The 16111-nt window shown below is 35.7% G+C and overlaps 1 protein-coding gene across 3 annotated transcripts in view; it reads left to right on the top strand.

The window, feature by feature from the left end:
* PHF20L1 (PHD finger protein 20 like 1) overlaps nucleotides 1-16111 on the top strand; it is a 69512-nt gene that overhangs the window by 10106 nt on the left and 43295 nt on the right. For 2 of the 3 annotated variants that reach the window (XM_043879155.1, XM_043879154.1), the window contains exons 3-5: nucleotides 7174-7345; nucleotides 7519-7603; nucleotides 12100-12188. In XM_043879155.1, coding sequence (XP_043735090.1) covers nucleotides 7174-7345; nucleotides 7519-7603; nucleotides 12100-12188 — 346 coding nt within the window. Of the gene's footprint in view, nucleotides 1-7173; nucleotides 7346-7518; nucleotides 7604-12099; nucleotides 12189-12431; nucleotides 12510-16111 lie in introns of all 3 variants that reach the window. The other variant, XM_043879156.1, reaches the window with a different exon arrangement.

The following is a 16111-nucleotide window of genomic DNA, read 5'->3' as shown; positions in this document are numbered from 1 at the left end:
TGACAAGAGCTGAAAATGATCAGTTGTAAGATGCAGAATATATGATGATCAACAAAAGCGTATTCTTTAAGGATAGACAAACCTCCATTCAGGGATCTACCACTTACTGTTTTGACTTGAGGAAGTTACTTGACTTCCAGAGGCTCTATGACCTCCTTAAATAACTGGAAATAATAGTAGTACCTAACTCAAAGGGTTGTTTGAAGATTTAGCAAGAGAGTGCACTTTAAGAACTTTTCATGGTCTCTGCCACATGGTAACCACTTAATAAGTGTTAGCTTTAATGATAATAATAGCATGAACGTTAGTTATTCTAAGAAAATAGACCCTGATAGGAGAGAAGTCATTGTAAATTCCTAAAATTTTAATCATAGGTGTATAAGCATATATGACTGTGTAGTATATTGTTAATTTTTAAGTGCTGAATGTTAAGAAATAGAAACGGTTGACTGCAACCTGCTAAGGTTAGTGTTTGGAGTTTTATAACAGAGTTTGATCATGTTGGCTTGAACAAATTATATGAAGCACATAAACTTGCAGTAGAATATTGGTGGCATTTTTGGTGGAGTGGGAAATAGTCTAATTGATTTTTGATAGTCTGATTGATTCTTATGGTAGGAGATGGTAATGAGCATAAAGATTGTGTTGTAGGCATTTTGATTTGGTCAGAACCAATGGCATGAGTGAACGTAGGCACAGCAGGAGATTCAGATACTGAGGACGTAGAGCAGCAGGAGTTTAAATCCAGTGATCTGAAATGAAACCTTGAAGTGATCTGAAATGAAACCTTGATTTGAAAAGCGGCTGCCACAAGTCACTAGGGGAAAATCTTTGCTGCAAAGATTACAAACAGGTAGGAAGTAGGGTGATCTGTTTTATGTTGTATGTGTGTCTTCAGGATGAATGGCTCTGAAAAGACCTGAGGGATAATGTGGTGAGATCCTTAGAATTCAGTGTTGGAACAGATGCAGTTTTGATGTATATAGCTCTCCTCTGGGTGTTCTTAAAATTTAGATTCTTTGGATTTATGCTTCATTTTGGAATATCAAGGTTGAATTAATCAAAAGGGTTTTGTTTTCAGCATATTGTTCAAGTGTGAAACAAATTACCATGCAATACCTAGAAGCATGTCATCTAAAAATACTGTTCTAATAGGTGATATTATTGTAGTTATAATCAGCGAATGGGTGAGAAAACACTTGAAAATTACAAAGCATAATTAAATTTAAAGTATTTCCAAGAAACTAAAAATTTTGAAAGGTTAGCAGGTTATAAGAATCTTAGGTTTGTGTTTGACTTCATTCTACATTAATTTTTATTATTTGGCAGATAACCTTTTCTGACAATTATATGTAAGGAAGGTCTCTATTTCTAATAATATGTTTTAGTCATTTTTTATGACACATTGAGTTTCTTGCTAATGCAGCTCCTATCCACAAGACTGTTCTGAATTGTTAATTCTAACTCCTGGAGATCCTGCTAACATTTAAATTACATTTAAGTCATTTTTCAAGTGTATTTCATCCTTTAAAAATTGAAGAACTACTTTATCCAAGGGAGCATCTAATTTAGGTATTCTCTTTGTGTGCTACTGCAATATACCTTTACTAGCTATTACATTATATTGTAATTGTATCACCTCATTTGATTCCCTTTTCTTCTCCTCTCCCTCCTGAATTTTTTGATTGTTTGTAGTTTTATTCCTACTTTAGTGTCTGACATTCAGTGAATTAGAGACTCAGTGCTGAATTAAATGGATGAGGAACTTGTGTAAATTAGAAATTTTACTGTTTTACCAATATAAACAAGAAAAGGGTTGTTATTTAAAATACATAATTTGTAATTTATTGGGTCGGTTGCCTTTTTGATTAACACTTGTTCAGATGATGAATGAAATCTCAGAGTGAATTCTGATGGTCTTTGGGATATTTGGTAGTGCTCAGTGGGTGGTAACCTCCTGATTAGTAGTTAACAGCCATGTCCTTTGGCTTAAGTGCTTTAATCTGTCAGATTATAGTTCTGGCATAGCTGCATGCCCATCATTGTTTTCTTGCTCCCAAGGACATGGAACACCTATGGTTTGAGTGTTAACAGATGATCTTGGTTTCCAGAGGACTTTTTTTTTTTTGGAATCATGAACCCCATGGAAATCTGATCAAAGTTGGGAACCCTTCTCTCAAGAGAATACTCATACACTTATGTGCCAAATGTTTTTTTTACACATATTCTCAGGGAATCATGGTCTCCTGATCTAGCTGTCAGTCAGGACTTGCTATGTAAAATAGTTAATAACATGAGCCAGTGTAGTAATTCGTCTGTAATGGTAATTCCCATTGTAGGTTTCTTATTTCCTTTGTGTTTTGACAATAGACTTGAGTTAATGTTATAGGGAACCAATACAGTGTGTACCTAGTCTTTTTGCTCAGTGTCTGGTTTTTAATAAATTACAGAGTTAGTTCAGAATCCATAAAGCTTGCTACTCTCTGGCCCATCTTGTGTAAGTGGGAGGCATCAGTGACAGTGTTAAAATGCTGGTATTATCGGATGAGGCAATAAAGTGAAAGGTGAAAGTAATTTTTGTTTTTGGCAATGGCCTTGCTTTAGTCAGACTTCCCTTGTGACTCAGCCAGTAAAGAATTTGCCTGCAATGCGGGATACCTGGATTCAATCCCTGGGTTAGGAAGGTCTCCTGAAGAAGAAAAAGGCTACCTACTCCAGTATTCGGGCCTAGAGAATTCCATGGACTGGGTAGTCCATGGGGTCACGAAGAGTTGGACGTGACTGAGCGACTTTCACTTCACTTTACTTTACCCTGCTATTACAGCCAAGGTTGAACTTGACCATTAGAGAATTTTGACCACACTGATTCAGAAAGAGTCCTGAGGATTCAGTTGAGGGATTGTGTGCTTAGTCAAGTCATTGCAGTTGTGTCTGAATCTCTGCGACCCCATGGTCCATGGCCTGCCAGGCTCCTCTGCCCATGGGATTCTCCTGGCAGGAACACTGGAGTGGGTTGCCATTTCCTTCTCAGAATTGCACATATGAAAATTCTGTTAAATTCAGCAAGGATCATTCTCAGTGTTTTTGAATGCTGTTTGTTTCCATTAAACCTAATAAACAATTTAGGATGGATTATTTTTTCTTGCTAACTTTGCCCAGAGTAAACTCTGTTCTCTTAAGATTTAAGTGCAAAAGACATACGAGGGCAAGATAGGCCCAGAGCAATGGAGGCAGTCCCTTAATTTCTACACTGGTTAATATCATTTAAACAGTGTAAGTAGTTTAAAGTGGGATATGATAGAGAAGACAGATGTGGAAATTTTATGATATTGTTGTATCATCATAAGGAATAGTAGAGCTTTGTGTAGAATTTTGGCATTGAAGAATCATAACCTTAGTTGCCTTCTCTCCATCTGTTTCTTTTGAACCCTGGAGAGGTGCCAACTATGTTATTTGTTTTTGTTTTCTTCTTATCCCTAATTATTTTAACTCTGAAATTCCAGTCTCTCACTTTTCAGATTTTTTTTCCCAATCATTTACAAATATTTGGGACTCAGCCTAGTCACTGTTCATTACTCTTAGCAGCTTTCCATGATTCATCCTTTGAAAAGCAAAAACAAAAACATTATCATTACATCTTCCAAATTCAGTAAGAAAAATCTTACATTCCATTCATACTCAGTTATAATAAAACATACATTGTGCATCAAAATAATTGCTGTGGTTCAAGATGTAGAGGCATTTGTGACTACATTTGTTCAGAAGTATTTTTTATTCACTGAGTATCAAGGCATTACTATGGGTCATCCTGAATAGGGAAATCATTTCACTGTATAGAATAAAATAATAGAGCTATATGTTAAATTACCATTTTGTGTATTTTCTATGTATAGCAAAGATCTTGATGTTAGGGTTTTTTCCTAAGGTTAACTGATAACCAAATTAAGTACAGACTTTACAGGATTCCCTGTTTGTATATAATGAATGAAGATGCGTTTCACTGGTTCACTATTTCAGGGCCCATTAGTTTGAACCTAGTCCAGTCTGAGCTCTCACTCTTCTTTACTCACTTTATTACTTACCATATAGTCTAGCCAAAGGGAACTCTTTCTTGGAAGTGCCCCTCCAGTCTCTGGTCCTGAGGTCCTTGAAGACAGAAACCACATTCTGTTTGTCTGAATCCTCCTTGTCCAGCTGATGCTCAACCCTGAATCACATGATGGTTTTAAGTAAATGAACATTGATTGAATAAATGAGTAATGCTTTGTTTACACTTTACCTTTGTACCATGTTGATTAAGTCTGAATCCCTAAAGTCCCCCACCAAGACCAACGTAGGTAACTTCTAAGAATGGTTGCCAGGGCACCAGTTTTCTCTGAAATATTAATTATTGCATCTTATGTAGAATTTTTGTAAAGTCAACTATACTTCAGTGAAAAAAGCAAAGTATATTCAAATTACCAAAAAAATAATGGCAAAGAGAAATCAAAGTTGAAATTACTTTCAAATTAGTATTTACTACTGCTCACTATCTTCAGGGAAAACTTAACTTGTGAGGAAATATGTTAATGAGCAAATTAACTCTGAAAAATTCATGGTTTTTCAAAAGTAAAAGCTTGATGTAAAGGAGAAAAAAATGTTTTATAAACTTAACAGTTTACCATGTATGGTATAATTACTTTGATACAGGCCTTACGCATTTCTCCTGTAGGCTCTTTGTACCAGCTAGCTCTGACTTTGAATATTCTTACCATCTGTGTCCTTGGACAGTCTTCATCTGTTGAATGGTGACTGTGTTATCTGTACCTTGGATGGTTTCCAGGATCTAATGCGATAAGGTGTATAAAAATCAGCTGATGCTCAATAAAGGAAGAACATAGGGCCTGACAGATTTATGACTCTCAGAAATATCTTGCTGCTTCTGTCTCCTCATCTGACTCTAAGCTAAGCTCCTTGAAGATAAGAGTTAGTTATGTTTCCTTTTAACCTGCCATTTGTTTGTGTACATTTAATTGTATACATTTAGAATTTGAAGGAACCTGTAGAATAAACCTCTTATTTTCTTGTTCAAAATAAAAAAGATATAAACACATAAATTAGAAACTTAGTTTTTATAATTGATAGAACACCTTTTGTAGTAGTTAAGTGGCTAGTGAATGTTGAAAAATAAAGAAGAACGTTATCTGTAGGCTTCCCTTAATGCTATTGACATTTTTTGTTTTGTTTTGAAAACCAGAGCAGCAGAAACAAATCAGCAAAACTGCAGAAGACAAGCATTTTTGATTCTAAACAGTGGAATCAGCATGTCCAGCTCAGGGAGTGAGTGTGCTGAGCCCCTAGGGTTTCCTCTGTTTGTGCTTCTCTTTAATAGAATGTTTCCTTACTCACAACTGTGCCCTCTGAAGAGTGAGACTGCTATCTCAGCTCAGGAGAGATGTACAGATTTTCTTTAACATCACTTGTTCACCCTGAGCATTCCCACAGTAGCCAGTGTGTGTCTGTCACTGTGAAAGTGCTGGGGGTACACAGATGGCCATGACTCAGTCCCCGAAACTCACAGGCCCTTTTAATTGCTAACATTCTGTTTCTGAGATGTCTACTCTCTCTCGAAGTGTTAGTGAATACTTTGTGATGAAAGGGTTACATGCTTTGGTAGTAGTGAATGCCTTATTTTTGTCTTGTTGACAAAACCAAGAAGTCTTCAGTAAAGAAAATGGTTTATTTAATCTAGCATTTTCCTACCTTATTTGACCATGGGACCCCTTTCTTTGTGTCACATGTGTGAATGTCTTAAGGGATGTAAGTGCTCCACAGCCTGCAGTTCAGGATCCTGCGCACGTGATTGTGACGGGATGGCTGCAGTGAGAGCACTCGGGGGTGGGGAGCTGGGGGTCTCGACACGGGTGAGTCCATGGTAAATCAGGTCTTGGATGATGAGTGTGCAGAGGAAGGGACGAGCAGAAGGAGCAGGACGGACAAAAAGCATAGGTGTCTGACAGAGCATGGTATGTTTAAGGAAATGCCAAATAGTTCAGTGTCATTAGACTCAAGGGAGGTAAGAAGCTATACCAGAGAACGATTCGGGGCCCTTGAAATGTATAAAAAGCCTTGAATAGCGTGAGTGTGTGAAGCAGGTAGTACTCAGTTCCTAGTTTAAAAGTTATGTGAGGGCTGTTTCGCTTTATATTTAAATTTATGTTAATAATACAAATTTATATTTATTCTACAGGGGAAATAAAAAACTGATATAGCTAGTACAAGTATGAAATAAATCATATGGCTAAATAATCTACTGTGTGTTGCTGTTGAATACTTAATGTTATCTAATGTTTTGAAAAATCTTTGAGTCTCTGTGAAGATTACATATAGTATACATTAAGAATTATGAAGCTTTTTTATGTTAAAAGTTTCAGGTAACTAGTTTTTATTTTGGAATTAATCCTGGGAGAATCAGCACAATGAGGACAGAACAATGTGATACCGTTTTTATAATCTTAAACTGAAGTTGTAACCAAGATTTCCGTACTGTCATTAATACTCATTATAAAATATTGGAAAGTATGAAAAATAGAGAAAGTACTTTATTGTCGTAGACAAATGTATGTAATTGTTTGCTCGACCAATGTTACTATTTAACATTTTATATATTTATAATTCTGGTGAACACAGTACTGCTTTTTTACATTTTGCTACATTATAAATTCTTTGTAAGCATTACATTTAAAGTCTGTATGATATTCCATTCAGTAGATATGCCATAGTTTATATAGTTATGGACAGTTTTCAGGTATTTTTTAACCATATGGTTTTTATTTTTTTGTTATACATGTTTTGTGTATATAGTTCCACAATTGGAATTATTGAGTCAAAAGTAAGAATATGTTTAAAGCTTTTGATGCATGTTATCAAATTATTTCCCAAGACAGCATAATTTATATTATAAATAATATAATTTATATGTCCACTGGGATTGAACTGTTACTATTTCAGTAGATCTTGAGAGCAGTCATTAAAAAGAAAAGACAAAGACTAAAGCAGACTTTGTTGGTCAGTAGTTTAAAATATGGATCCATATTGTTTATGGGTATAATAGTAAACAGTATTTCAGTTCATACTTTGTGTAAACAAACGTAAGAATTTTCTCCTGATATGATGGCTTTTTTTATTTTTGAGGTATCCCTCACGAATTGAAAAAATTGACTATGAAGAGGGCAAGATGTTGGTCCATTTTGAGCGCTGGAGTCATCGTTATGATGAGTGGATTTACTGGGATAGCAATAGGTTGCGCCCCCTTGAGAGACCTGCATTAAGAAAAGAAGGGCTAAAAGATGAGGAAGATTTCTTTGTAAGTAGCAAGCCTTTCTGTTTGCTAGATATGTAATGATGTATTTTTTTAAAGGAATTGTTAAATTTTACAAAAGCTTGTTTTTTTTTAAGAAAAAAAAAGCTTGTTTTTTTTAATTAAGAAAATGCATATTTATTATACATGGTATTGATCTTAAAAGTTCTTTAAAATAGGATTTTAAAGCCGGAGAAGAAGTTCTGGCTCGTTGGACAGACTGTCGCTATTACCCTGCCAAGATTGAGGCGATTAACAAAGAAGGTACGTATTTGAAATGATCTGAGAATTAACATGGGATTTATAGTAAAATTTAACTATATTTCTAATTTTAATTAATGCATGTAGTTGTTACATGTAGCTGTTACTTCTCTTTGTTTTATACTTTAATCAGTCTTCTAATATTCTTTTTTTAGGATAAAAATTTAATTTGATGTATATTTAATTCATTATGTATTGTATAGAATAAGATGATATGTAATATGCTGCCTAAGAAGAGTATTTAGGTTAGTAGTTGGTTACAGTTTTTCAGCTTTTTCAGCTTTCAGTTGACAGGCTTATATTATATACATTTTATTTCTTCTTCTCTGTTTCCAGTTTGCTGGCTAAATTATTTTTATGAACATCTCTACCTGAGTGCTAAACATACAGGAAAATTTAAATCAGTTCAGGTTGGAAGTAAAACACAGTACAATGTTTTCTGAGGAAGGAGTATGGAACTTTATCAATATGAGGATTTCCTTTCTTGCATCTTTTCCCCTGCCCCCTTTTAATTAATTTTTGTAGATAATTGATTTTGCTATTAGCCTTTTGTGATATCTAACATTAATACAGAAGAAAAGTTACTGAATTTACCAGATATACTGAAAATAACACAGAAATCAGGTGTGCTGGTGTGGCATAAAACAAGAGAATCTGTTGCACAGATAATTAATTTTAAAACTTGTAGACTGACTAGTTTGGAAACGGATTATAATTAATATTTAAATTATTATTGGAAAAATTTAAATTTCTGACTTCAAATCTCATTTAAATAATAATTGTGAAATACTTATATTTTCCAAGTCAATAGTACGTTGTTTTTCTATTACAGTGATTTCTCAAACCATTCATTCATTCTTTTGACTAAAGAAACACATTGAGAGAATTCTCCGGCAGTCCAGTGGTGAGGACTCAGCACTTTCACTGCTGAGGGCCTGGGTTCAGTCCCTGGTGGGGAATTTTAAGATCCCATAAGCCGTGCAGCAGGACCAAAAAAACCCCAAAAAACCCACATTGATGTGTTTTTTGCAAGAAGAGCATTTAACTTAAGTAAAGGGATACTTACTTTATGTTGTATCTTGAAAGCCAAACAAATTAGCTAGAAAAGGAGGGTTGAAGAGGTTTTCTGGCAGAAGAAATGGTGTTTGCAAAAGAATAGAAGAGAGACATGCCATTTTTAAGGAACTGCAAGTCTTTGATGTGACTGGAGTGAAGGATTCCTTTCAGGTTTGTAGAATAACAGAAGAGGTGGAGGAAAGAAGAATTAGTATATGAAGTGTCTTGTAGTCTTGCTAAAGAATTTAGCTAAGGATTTAAGCTGAAAATTTAACAAAAAAACTTGAGAAAAATTAAGAGGTAAGAGAATTAAGAGGTAAGAGAAAATAGAAGAAGAAAACATTTAAAAAGAAATACAGTAAAAAATGTTAAGTGTGAAAAAGTAAGTTACAGTTGTCTGGTTAGAATTGATGATGTAACTTTACAAAAGCCTTAGTCTAATTTCTTGGTTTAGTTAATTGAAATAACAAATATGGCTATGAACTTATTACTAGTCACCTGAGGGACATCTCAGTTGTTAAGTTTTTAGGTTACTTCTTTCCTAGTGGGGCCTTTAAATCATTGTTTACTTAAACTTCTGGAAAGCTATATTTCAGAGCTCATGTTCCCATGTCTTATATTGGCTCCCCAGGCGTCTAGTTCAGAGACTAGCACAGAGTTAGGGAGTCAGTAACAATTGTTGAAAGGAAAAGAAGTAATGAGTCCATTTCATTAGATAATAGGATCTTCCCAAAACAGAAGAAAAACTATGACTATGACTTGCTCCTTGGAAGAAAAGCTATGACAGACCTAGACAGCCTGTTAAAAAGTGGAGACATCATTTTGCCAACAAAAGGTCCATCGAGACAAAGCTATGGTTTTCCAGTAGTCATGTATGGATGTAAGAGTTCGACTGTAAAGAAAGCTGAGTGCTGAAGAATTGATGCTTTCAAATTGTGGTGCTGGAGAAGACTGTTGAGAGTCCCTTGGACAGCAAGATCAAACCAGTCAGTCCTAAAGGAAATCAACCCTGAATGTTCATTAGAAGGATGGATGCTGAAGCTAAAACTGCAATTCTTTGGCCACCTGATGCGAAGAACTGACTCAATGGATAAGACCCTGTTGCTGGGAACGATTGAGGGCATAAGGAGAAGGGGGCAACAGAGGATGAAATGGTTGGATTGCATCACCTACTCAGTGGACATGAGCTTGAGTAAGCACTAGGAGATCATGAAGGACCAGGAAGCCTGGCGTGCTGCAGTCCATGGGGTTGCAGAGAGTCAGACTTGATCCTAGCGCCTGAACAACAACAACCCAAAACAGAACAAAATTAAACAGTGCTCTCTGTTTTCATTATGAGAAATTTCTTTAAATGTGCAGAGCTTTGAGACCTTTCTTTCAAGTGTGAAGCTTCTTTTGCATATGCACATGTACGGCATACTCAGAATCAAGCCACCCTCATTTTTTATCATATCCCATTTGTCCATGGGCATGTAATACAGAAATTTAAACTTACATCAGTGGAAGAATGATGTTACTCACTGCAACCTCTGCCGTTTCAAGAGCAGTTTGAAGAATCCCTTAGTGAAATATTGGCAGATATAACTTGTTTTTTTAAACATTTTCTGTGGGAGATATTAATTTGGTGGTTTTTCTGTGTGTCCCACAAGGTGAATGAGCCTCACTTTGTCTCCTGCCACCATCCTCCCTCTCCCCCCTTAAAAAAGGAAGCTCTCAGAGCACTTTCTGTTCATTGCAAAAGCTAAATAAAACTAACAAATGTAGACATTTAGGTATACATAATATGTCTTGGTGGAGAAGGCAATGGCACCCCACTCCAGTACTCTTGCCTGGAAGATCCCATGGATAGAGGAGCCTGGTGGGCTGCAGTCCATGGGATCGCTAAGAGTCAGACACGACTGAGTGACTTCCCTTTCACTTTTCACTTTCATGCATTGGAGAAAGCAGTGGCAACCCACTCCAGTGTTCTTGCCTGGAGAATCCCAGGGACGGGGGAGCCTGGTGGGCTTCCGTCTATGGGGTCGCACAGAGTCGGACACGACTGAAGGGACTTAGCAGCAGCAGCAGCAATATGTCTTGGAGGAGTTGAAGAGAAGGGGCGAATCACTTTAGCCTGGAGTGATCAGGGAGGTTTTCATACGACGGGTGGGATTTAAAGAGCTGATCCTTGAAGAGTGGGTTGGAGTTGGGAAGGGAAAAGGCGTCACAGCAGGGGAGACTGTCCTCAGAGGCAGCGGGGTGAGTGCATGGTCAGCGTGGCACAGAGTTTGCCCTCATCTGCAGTGCCACGTGAGGAAGTAGGAGGAAGGGGCATGGATGGGGGTTAACGTAAGGGGCACAAGTGGTTTTTCAGTCTCACGGTCTTCTCGAATTCTTCACATTCTTGCTGTTCAGCTGCTCAGTTTCTTTCATAATTTGGGTTTAATTCTTTATGTCCATGATTTGTATGTCATGCTAATCATAGAAAGATGAAATCAGTTGGTGTTATTCAAATTACAAAGAAATGAAAATCTTTGTACATTGATTTATTGGCTTTGGTGCCAATTGTTTATATCTCTTTTGTAAAGGTCAGATATCTGTTTACATCAAGTGTCACTCAGCCCACGTTGGTTTGGTACAGGAAATGATAGAACAACACTGGGATTTCCATAAATATAAAATCTGTATAATTTATATGTTTTCTGATAGTACTGACAAGCATGAAAACATGGAGTCTGTAACGAAAAGTGAGTGTCCTTTGAAATAGTCATGTAAATAGGATCAGGAATCCTAACAGCAGGATGGTTTAGTGGGAAAGACACGGGAATCAGGGGTTTTAGGGAATGGCTGTGCTGCTGATAAACTGTCACTGCGTGCGGCATTTCATTTCACTGGAGGTCAGTGTTCTCATCTGCACAGGAAGACTGTCGTGCCAGTGATATGTAAAATGGTGTGTAGCTTAAAAGCCGGGGAATCTGTAATTCTTGTTTGCCAGTTAACTAATATTGCAAAGAAATAATCCTTCCCTGAGAAAAGGAATAATCCTTTCCTGAGATTTTTCTCCCAGATTTTTCTGTTATTTAGAAAGAAACTTTCAAAGACAGCAAATGATGATTCTTAGAAATATTATACACTTTTGTAAATACTAATTTTATTTTCTTCAGGTATATTATAACTGATATGTTATTTAAACATATATTTGTTATTAATTTAAAAATCCTCCAGTAAAAATCAGAATTATATGCAGCTAACTTATCAAGATGGAGTTTGTATATTCCTTAAGGGAAATCAGGCGTTGTTTTTTTACAGCAAAAGAGGCCATAAACTTGGTACACTTGATGTGTGTTTGCAGTTACTGCAGTCACAGGGTGTTTACTTGTGTCGGGGCATTACTTGTTTGATGTCAGGTGTTGCTGTAAGACTGAATTATATTTTCTAATGATCCTGACTCACTCCTATTTCAGGAACGTTCACAGTTCAATTTTATGATGGAGTAATTCGTTGTTTAAAACGAATGCACATTAAAGCCATGCCCGAGGATGCTAAAGGGCAGGTAAGAGTGTTTAGCGTTCCTAGCTTCCCAAACGGATGTCTTCTTGAATGGTGATTAATAAAATATATATATACTTCCATATATATATATATTTTAAAGTGGACTAATTGTAGGATTATGTGCTGATAGCCCCAAATAGCAGCAAGAAAGAGAAGCTTAGAATGTACAATCAGTTATACACTTGATTTTTGCTTCTTTGGTTTTAGACCTGCCCAAGTTACAGGTCACTAGTTTCTGTTCCAGGTGAAAGCCCAGCATCCACTAAGCTGGTGTTGTCCTAGCGACCCAGCTGGATCGTGTAACCAGTCTATGGGAAGTGAGGTGAGTGCCTTTTTTGTTAATTCTGTTTCGTTTTTCCTGGTATATGGTTATCATTTAGAAAGTTAATTTTTAATATAAAATTTTATATTGAGTCTCTTATCTTCTTTTCTTCTGTAAATCATAGTCATTAATTTTCCTTCAAAAGGCGCTTACCTGACACTCTGTAGGCTGTTTCAGGTAGGGCTTTCTGAGTTATATGATGTAAGCAGTGCATTACATGCTCTGTCACTGCTCAAAGCAAGAATGAACGGTAAGCATTTGAAAGAGAATCTGGGATGAAGTTAAAACCATAATTCTATTGATTGAATATGTTTCCTGAAATACTGGAAAGAAAAGGTGCCAATAGAAATTTAAAATGTTTTCTTTTATGTTCTGCTGTTATTTGGGATTTTCAGCACCTGGACCTACAATTAATTTTAAGAAATTGAAAGTGATCTGTAAAAATGTCTAATATGGAAATTTGCTACATATTTGTTGCATATCATGCGGTGGTGAAAAATGTCATCCTGAACTGTGTTGAAATCACGTGGTCAGTTCCAGTCAAGTGTATACATTTAGCAGACTACCTGCTGTTATATTTGGGATGTAGATTACCACAGTTGAAACATTATTTTTGTTTTCCGAGAAGTTGGAGTGTTTTAAATTACGTGGTTTTCAAAAATTTAGTTTTGAAATCAAGTAGAGTTTTTTTCTTCAATTAATATGGAAATGAAATTTAAAATGGAAATACTTTTGATCAGGAAATTGCTTTGTGTCTTTCTACTTGTATATATAAATAAAATGTTCTCAAGCATTCAATGGTGTGATTCCTTGGTTACTACACAGAAAGATTGATTGAGACATTGGCAACTTAGTTTAATATATACTGTTTAAAATTCTCAATTTTTTTTTTTTTTGCTTTAAAAGTGTTATTTTGTTCATTCAAATATTTATGTGATGGCACTAACTGTAAAACTCTTTTTTCTGAAGTAACACTGAACCAGTTTGGTTTGTGGTAAAATAAGTTATAAAAACTAATTTTTTGGACATAGTGGATGTTTATTTTTAATGAGTATTCTGGTCACATCATGATGTGTGGTAACATTAAAATCAATATCAAAATACAAACTCCTAGAAGAAAATATTAGTATATTTCTTTTAATTTTGTTTTTTTTTCACATTTTTTAATTACAAGCACATTAAAGACATGTATAGAATTGTTTTTTATAAAATATTCTTATATTTTGAGTATCATTTTCCTCAAGTTTTTGATTTGTTTTCACCTAGGTCATATAATAAATCAGGTGTTGTTTGGACAGTAGTAAGAGAATCCAACCTTGCATACTATCTTCTAAATTTTGAGTCCTTTGAGAATTTCTTTGTAAAGATATACAGTAACATTTCTTTTGCTAAACCAGCAAAGGATAAGGAATCAAATAAATGCACTATGGGAATGTTTTTCTCTTAAATTTCTGTAGCTTTTTCTTACCTATTCTTTTTCTTTTTGAGGATGTCTATATAAAATTTACACTGTAACTCACTAGTGTTAGAGACTGGCCAGGTGGCATTAGTAGTAAAGAACCCACCTGCAATGTAGGAGATGTAAGAGATGTGGGTTGATACCTGGGTCAGGAAGATCCCCTGGAGAAGGAAAGGCAACCACTGCAGTATTCTTGACTGGAGAGTCCCAGACAAAGGAGCCTGGTGGGCTACAGTCCATGGGGTCGCAAAGAGTCAAACACGACTGAGCGACTTAGCATGTTCATAAGGTCCTTTACTATTTTCAAAACTTTTTTTTTTTTAATACGTTGCTTTATTGGATTCTCATAGCAAATCATTTGACATAGGTATAGCTGATATTTCTGTTTCACTGTTGAGAAATTCAGAACTTAAAGAATTCAGTGACTTACCTAAAATTTCACTCAACCATAGTGTGCAGAGTAGCTCTGAACTTCTACCTGATTTCAGACAGTGTTCATTCTAGTGAGGTGTTTGTGTTCTCATCTTTAGTTCTCATTCATGGAAAAAGCACATCAGTTATTTTTGATGTTGAATCTTTCCAGTTAAAAAATGGAAGCGTGAAATAATTGAAGAACTCTTCAATCACAACTACAGTGATCCTCATGATTAACACGTCATATGATAAAGAACTGTTTTATCTGATTTCACTTTTGAAGAGTACAATGTTAATCTCTTCTATTTTTCTTTTTATTGGAGAGAGAAAACATTTGGGCGTGGAATTTTTACCCTTAGCATCTTTTGGCATTTCTCTTAATAACTTAAACTTGTCCCTACAATGCAAAACCTAGAATTAAATGCCCTGTTCTTAGTAAGACTGAATTTAGCACTTTCCTTTGCTTGTCTGTTGTATGTAATCTTGTTTTTCCTTTCTGCTTTGTTGATGGAGCTCTGTAAGTTATTTGCGTTGGTGGTGTTTTTTTCCTTCTACTTAAATGTTAGTCTCAAGGCTCAACTTAGCCATAATACTTAAGTCACCCAGATTGCTCCTTGACCTTAAACCCCTCTTTTCTATTAGTATACACTTTGCCACACCTTTGTTTAATGGTTTTCCTTTTGCTTGGAGTGTCCATTTTTCTTTCTTTGCCTTTTTCCCCAGCAGATTCCTCTTTGAGGGTTGAAATCATTTATCATTTCCCCTGAAGCCTCCCACTAGTATTTTTGTTCAGGCAAAATTTTGTTGTTCTCCCATAGTATTTTGTTTATTCTCTACTTAATCTGTTCTGTTACATTGTCTTATAGTTAATTTTATCTGCCTGTCAATTCATTATGGGAAGGACTAAAGAGGTGGTTCTGAGTAAAACCTGGGGTGGATAGTACTGGTGTATCTGGTTTTCTTTGTTAGTTTGTTTTTACAAACTAGAGATATAAAATTTTATTTCACAACCTTGTCATAATTCACTTTCTAATAAGACATGCTTTGGGGACATTGTTTAAAATGTGGGGAAGTTACATACTGGGTGTCTTCCAGGCAGGAGCAAAAATGTGGTCACTCCAGGCCAGTGGGTTCCTGAGGTTTTCAGCTAGCATCTTCTATTAACTTAGCATGTTTCTTGGCACATCAATAGGGTATTCAATAGGAAATTGGTCAGTGGGAATGTGATAGGTGCAATCGCATGATGTTTTCAGTTCATTTCAGTCATGGTGTAGAGAGAGGCTTTTATTTTGTTTGTTTCCCTTTAATGGCTTATTATCTTTACCGTATATTTTTTATACTGAACAGCCATCAACTTGATTTGCTTAATGGCCTGCGTTTGTTAATACAACCCATGAATTAAAATACAGTTGATGTTGTGAAATTGTTTTTAGTTGCTTGGACTAAGAATAAGTGTTTTTAGTTCAAAGTAAAAGAGTAGAAATTATTTAGTCACAAACTAAAATAAACACAGGAATATAAATATTTGCATCTCAGAAGAATGGCAGCTGATATAGATTGAGAAAGTTGTAGAGGGAGGGAAATTAAACTAGAGCTTGACAGTGTGTACTTTACCTTGGTCAAGTCAAGTAGCTTTTTTTTCTCTTTACTGGTGATACGGTAAGCTCTTGTGATTAATCATTATGCAAACTTTAAAAACTTTGAAAAATAATAAAATCATAGTTTGACC

The sequence above is a fragment of the Cervus elaphus genome, chromosome 21 (assembly GCF_910594005.1).
Source record: "Cervus elaphus chromosome 21, mCerEla1.1, whole genome shotgun sequence".
NCBI classification, from domain to species: domain Eukaryota; kingdom Metazoa; phylum Chordata; class Mammalia; order Artiodactyla; family Cervidae; genus Cervus; species Cervus elaphus.
Note: the sequence above shows the minus strand (reverse complement) of the source record. Positions and strands in the feature narration are given on the sequence as shown.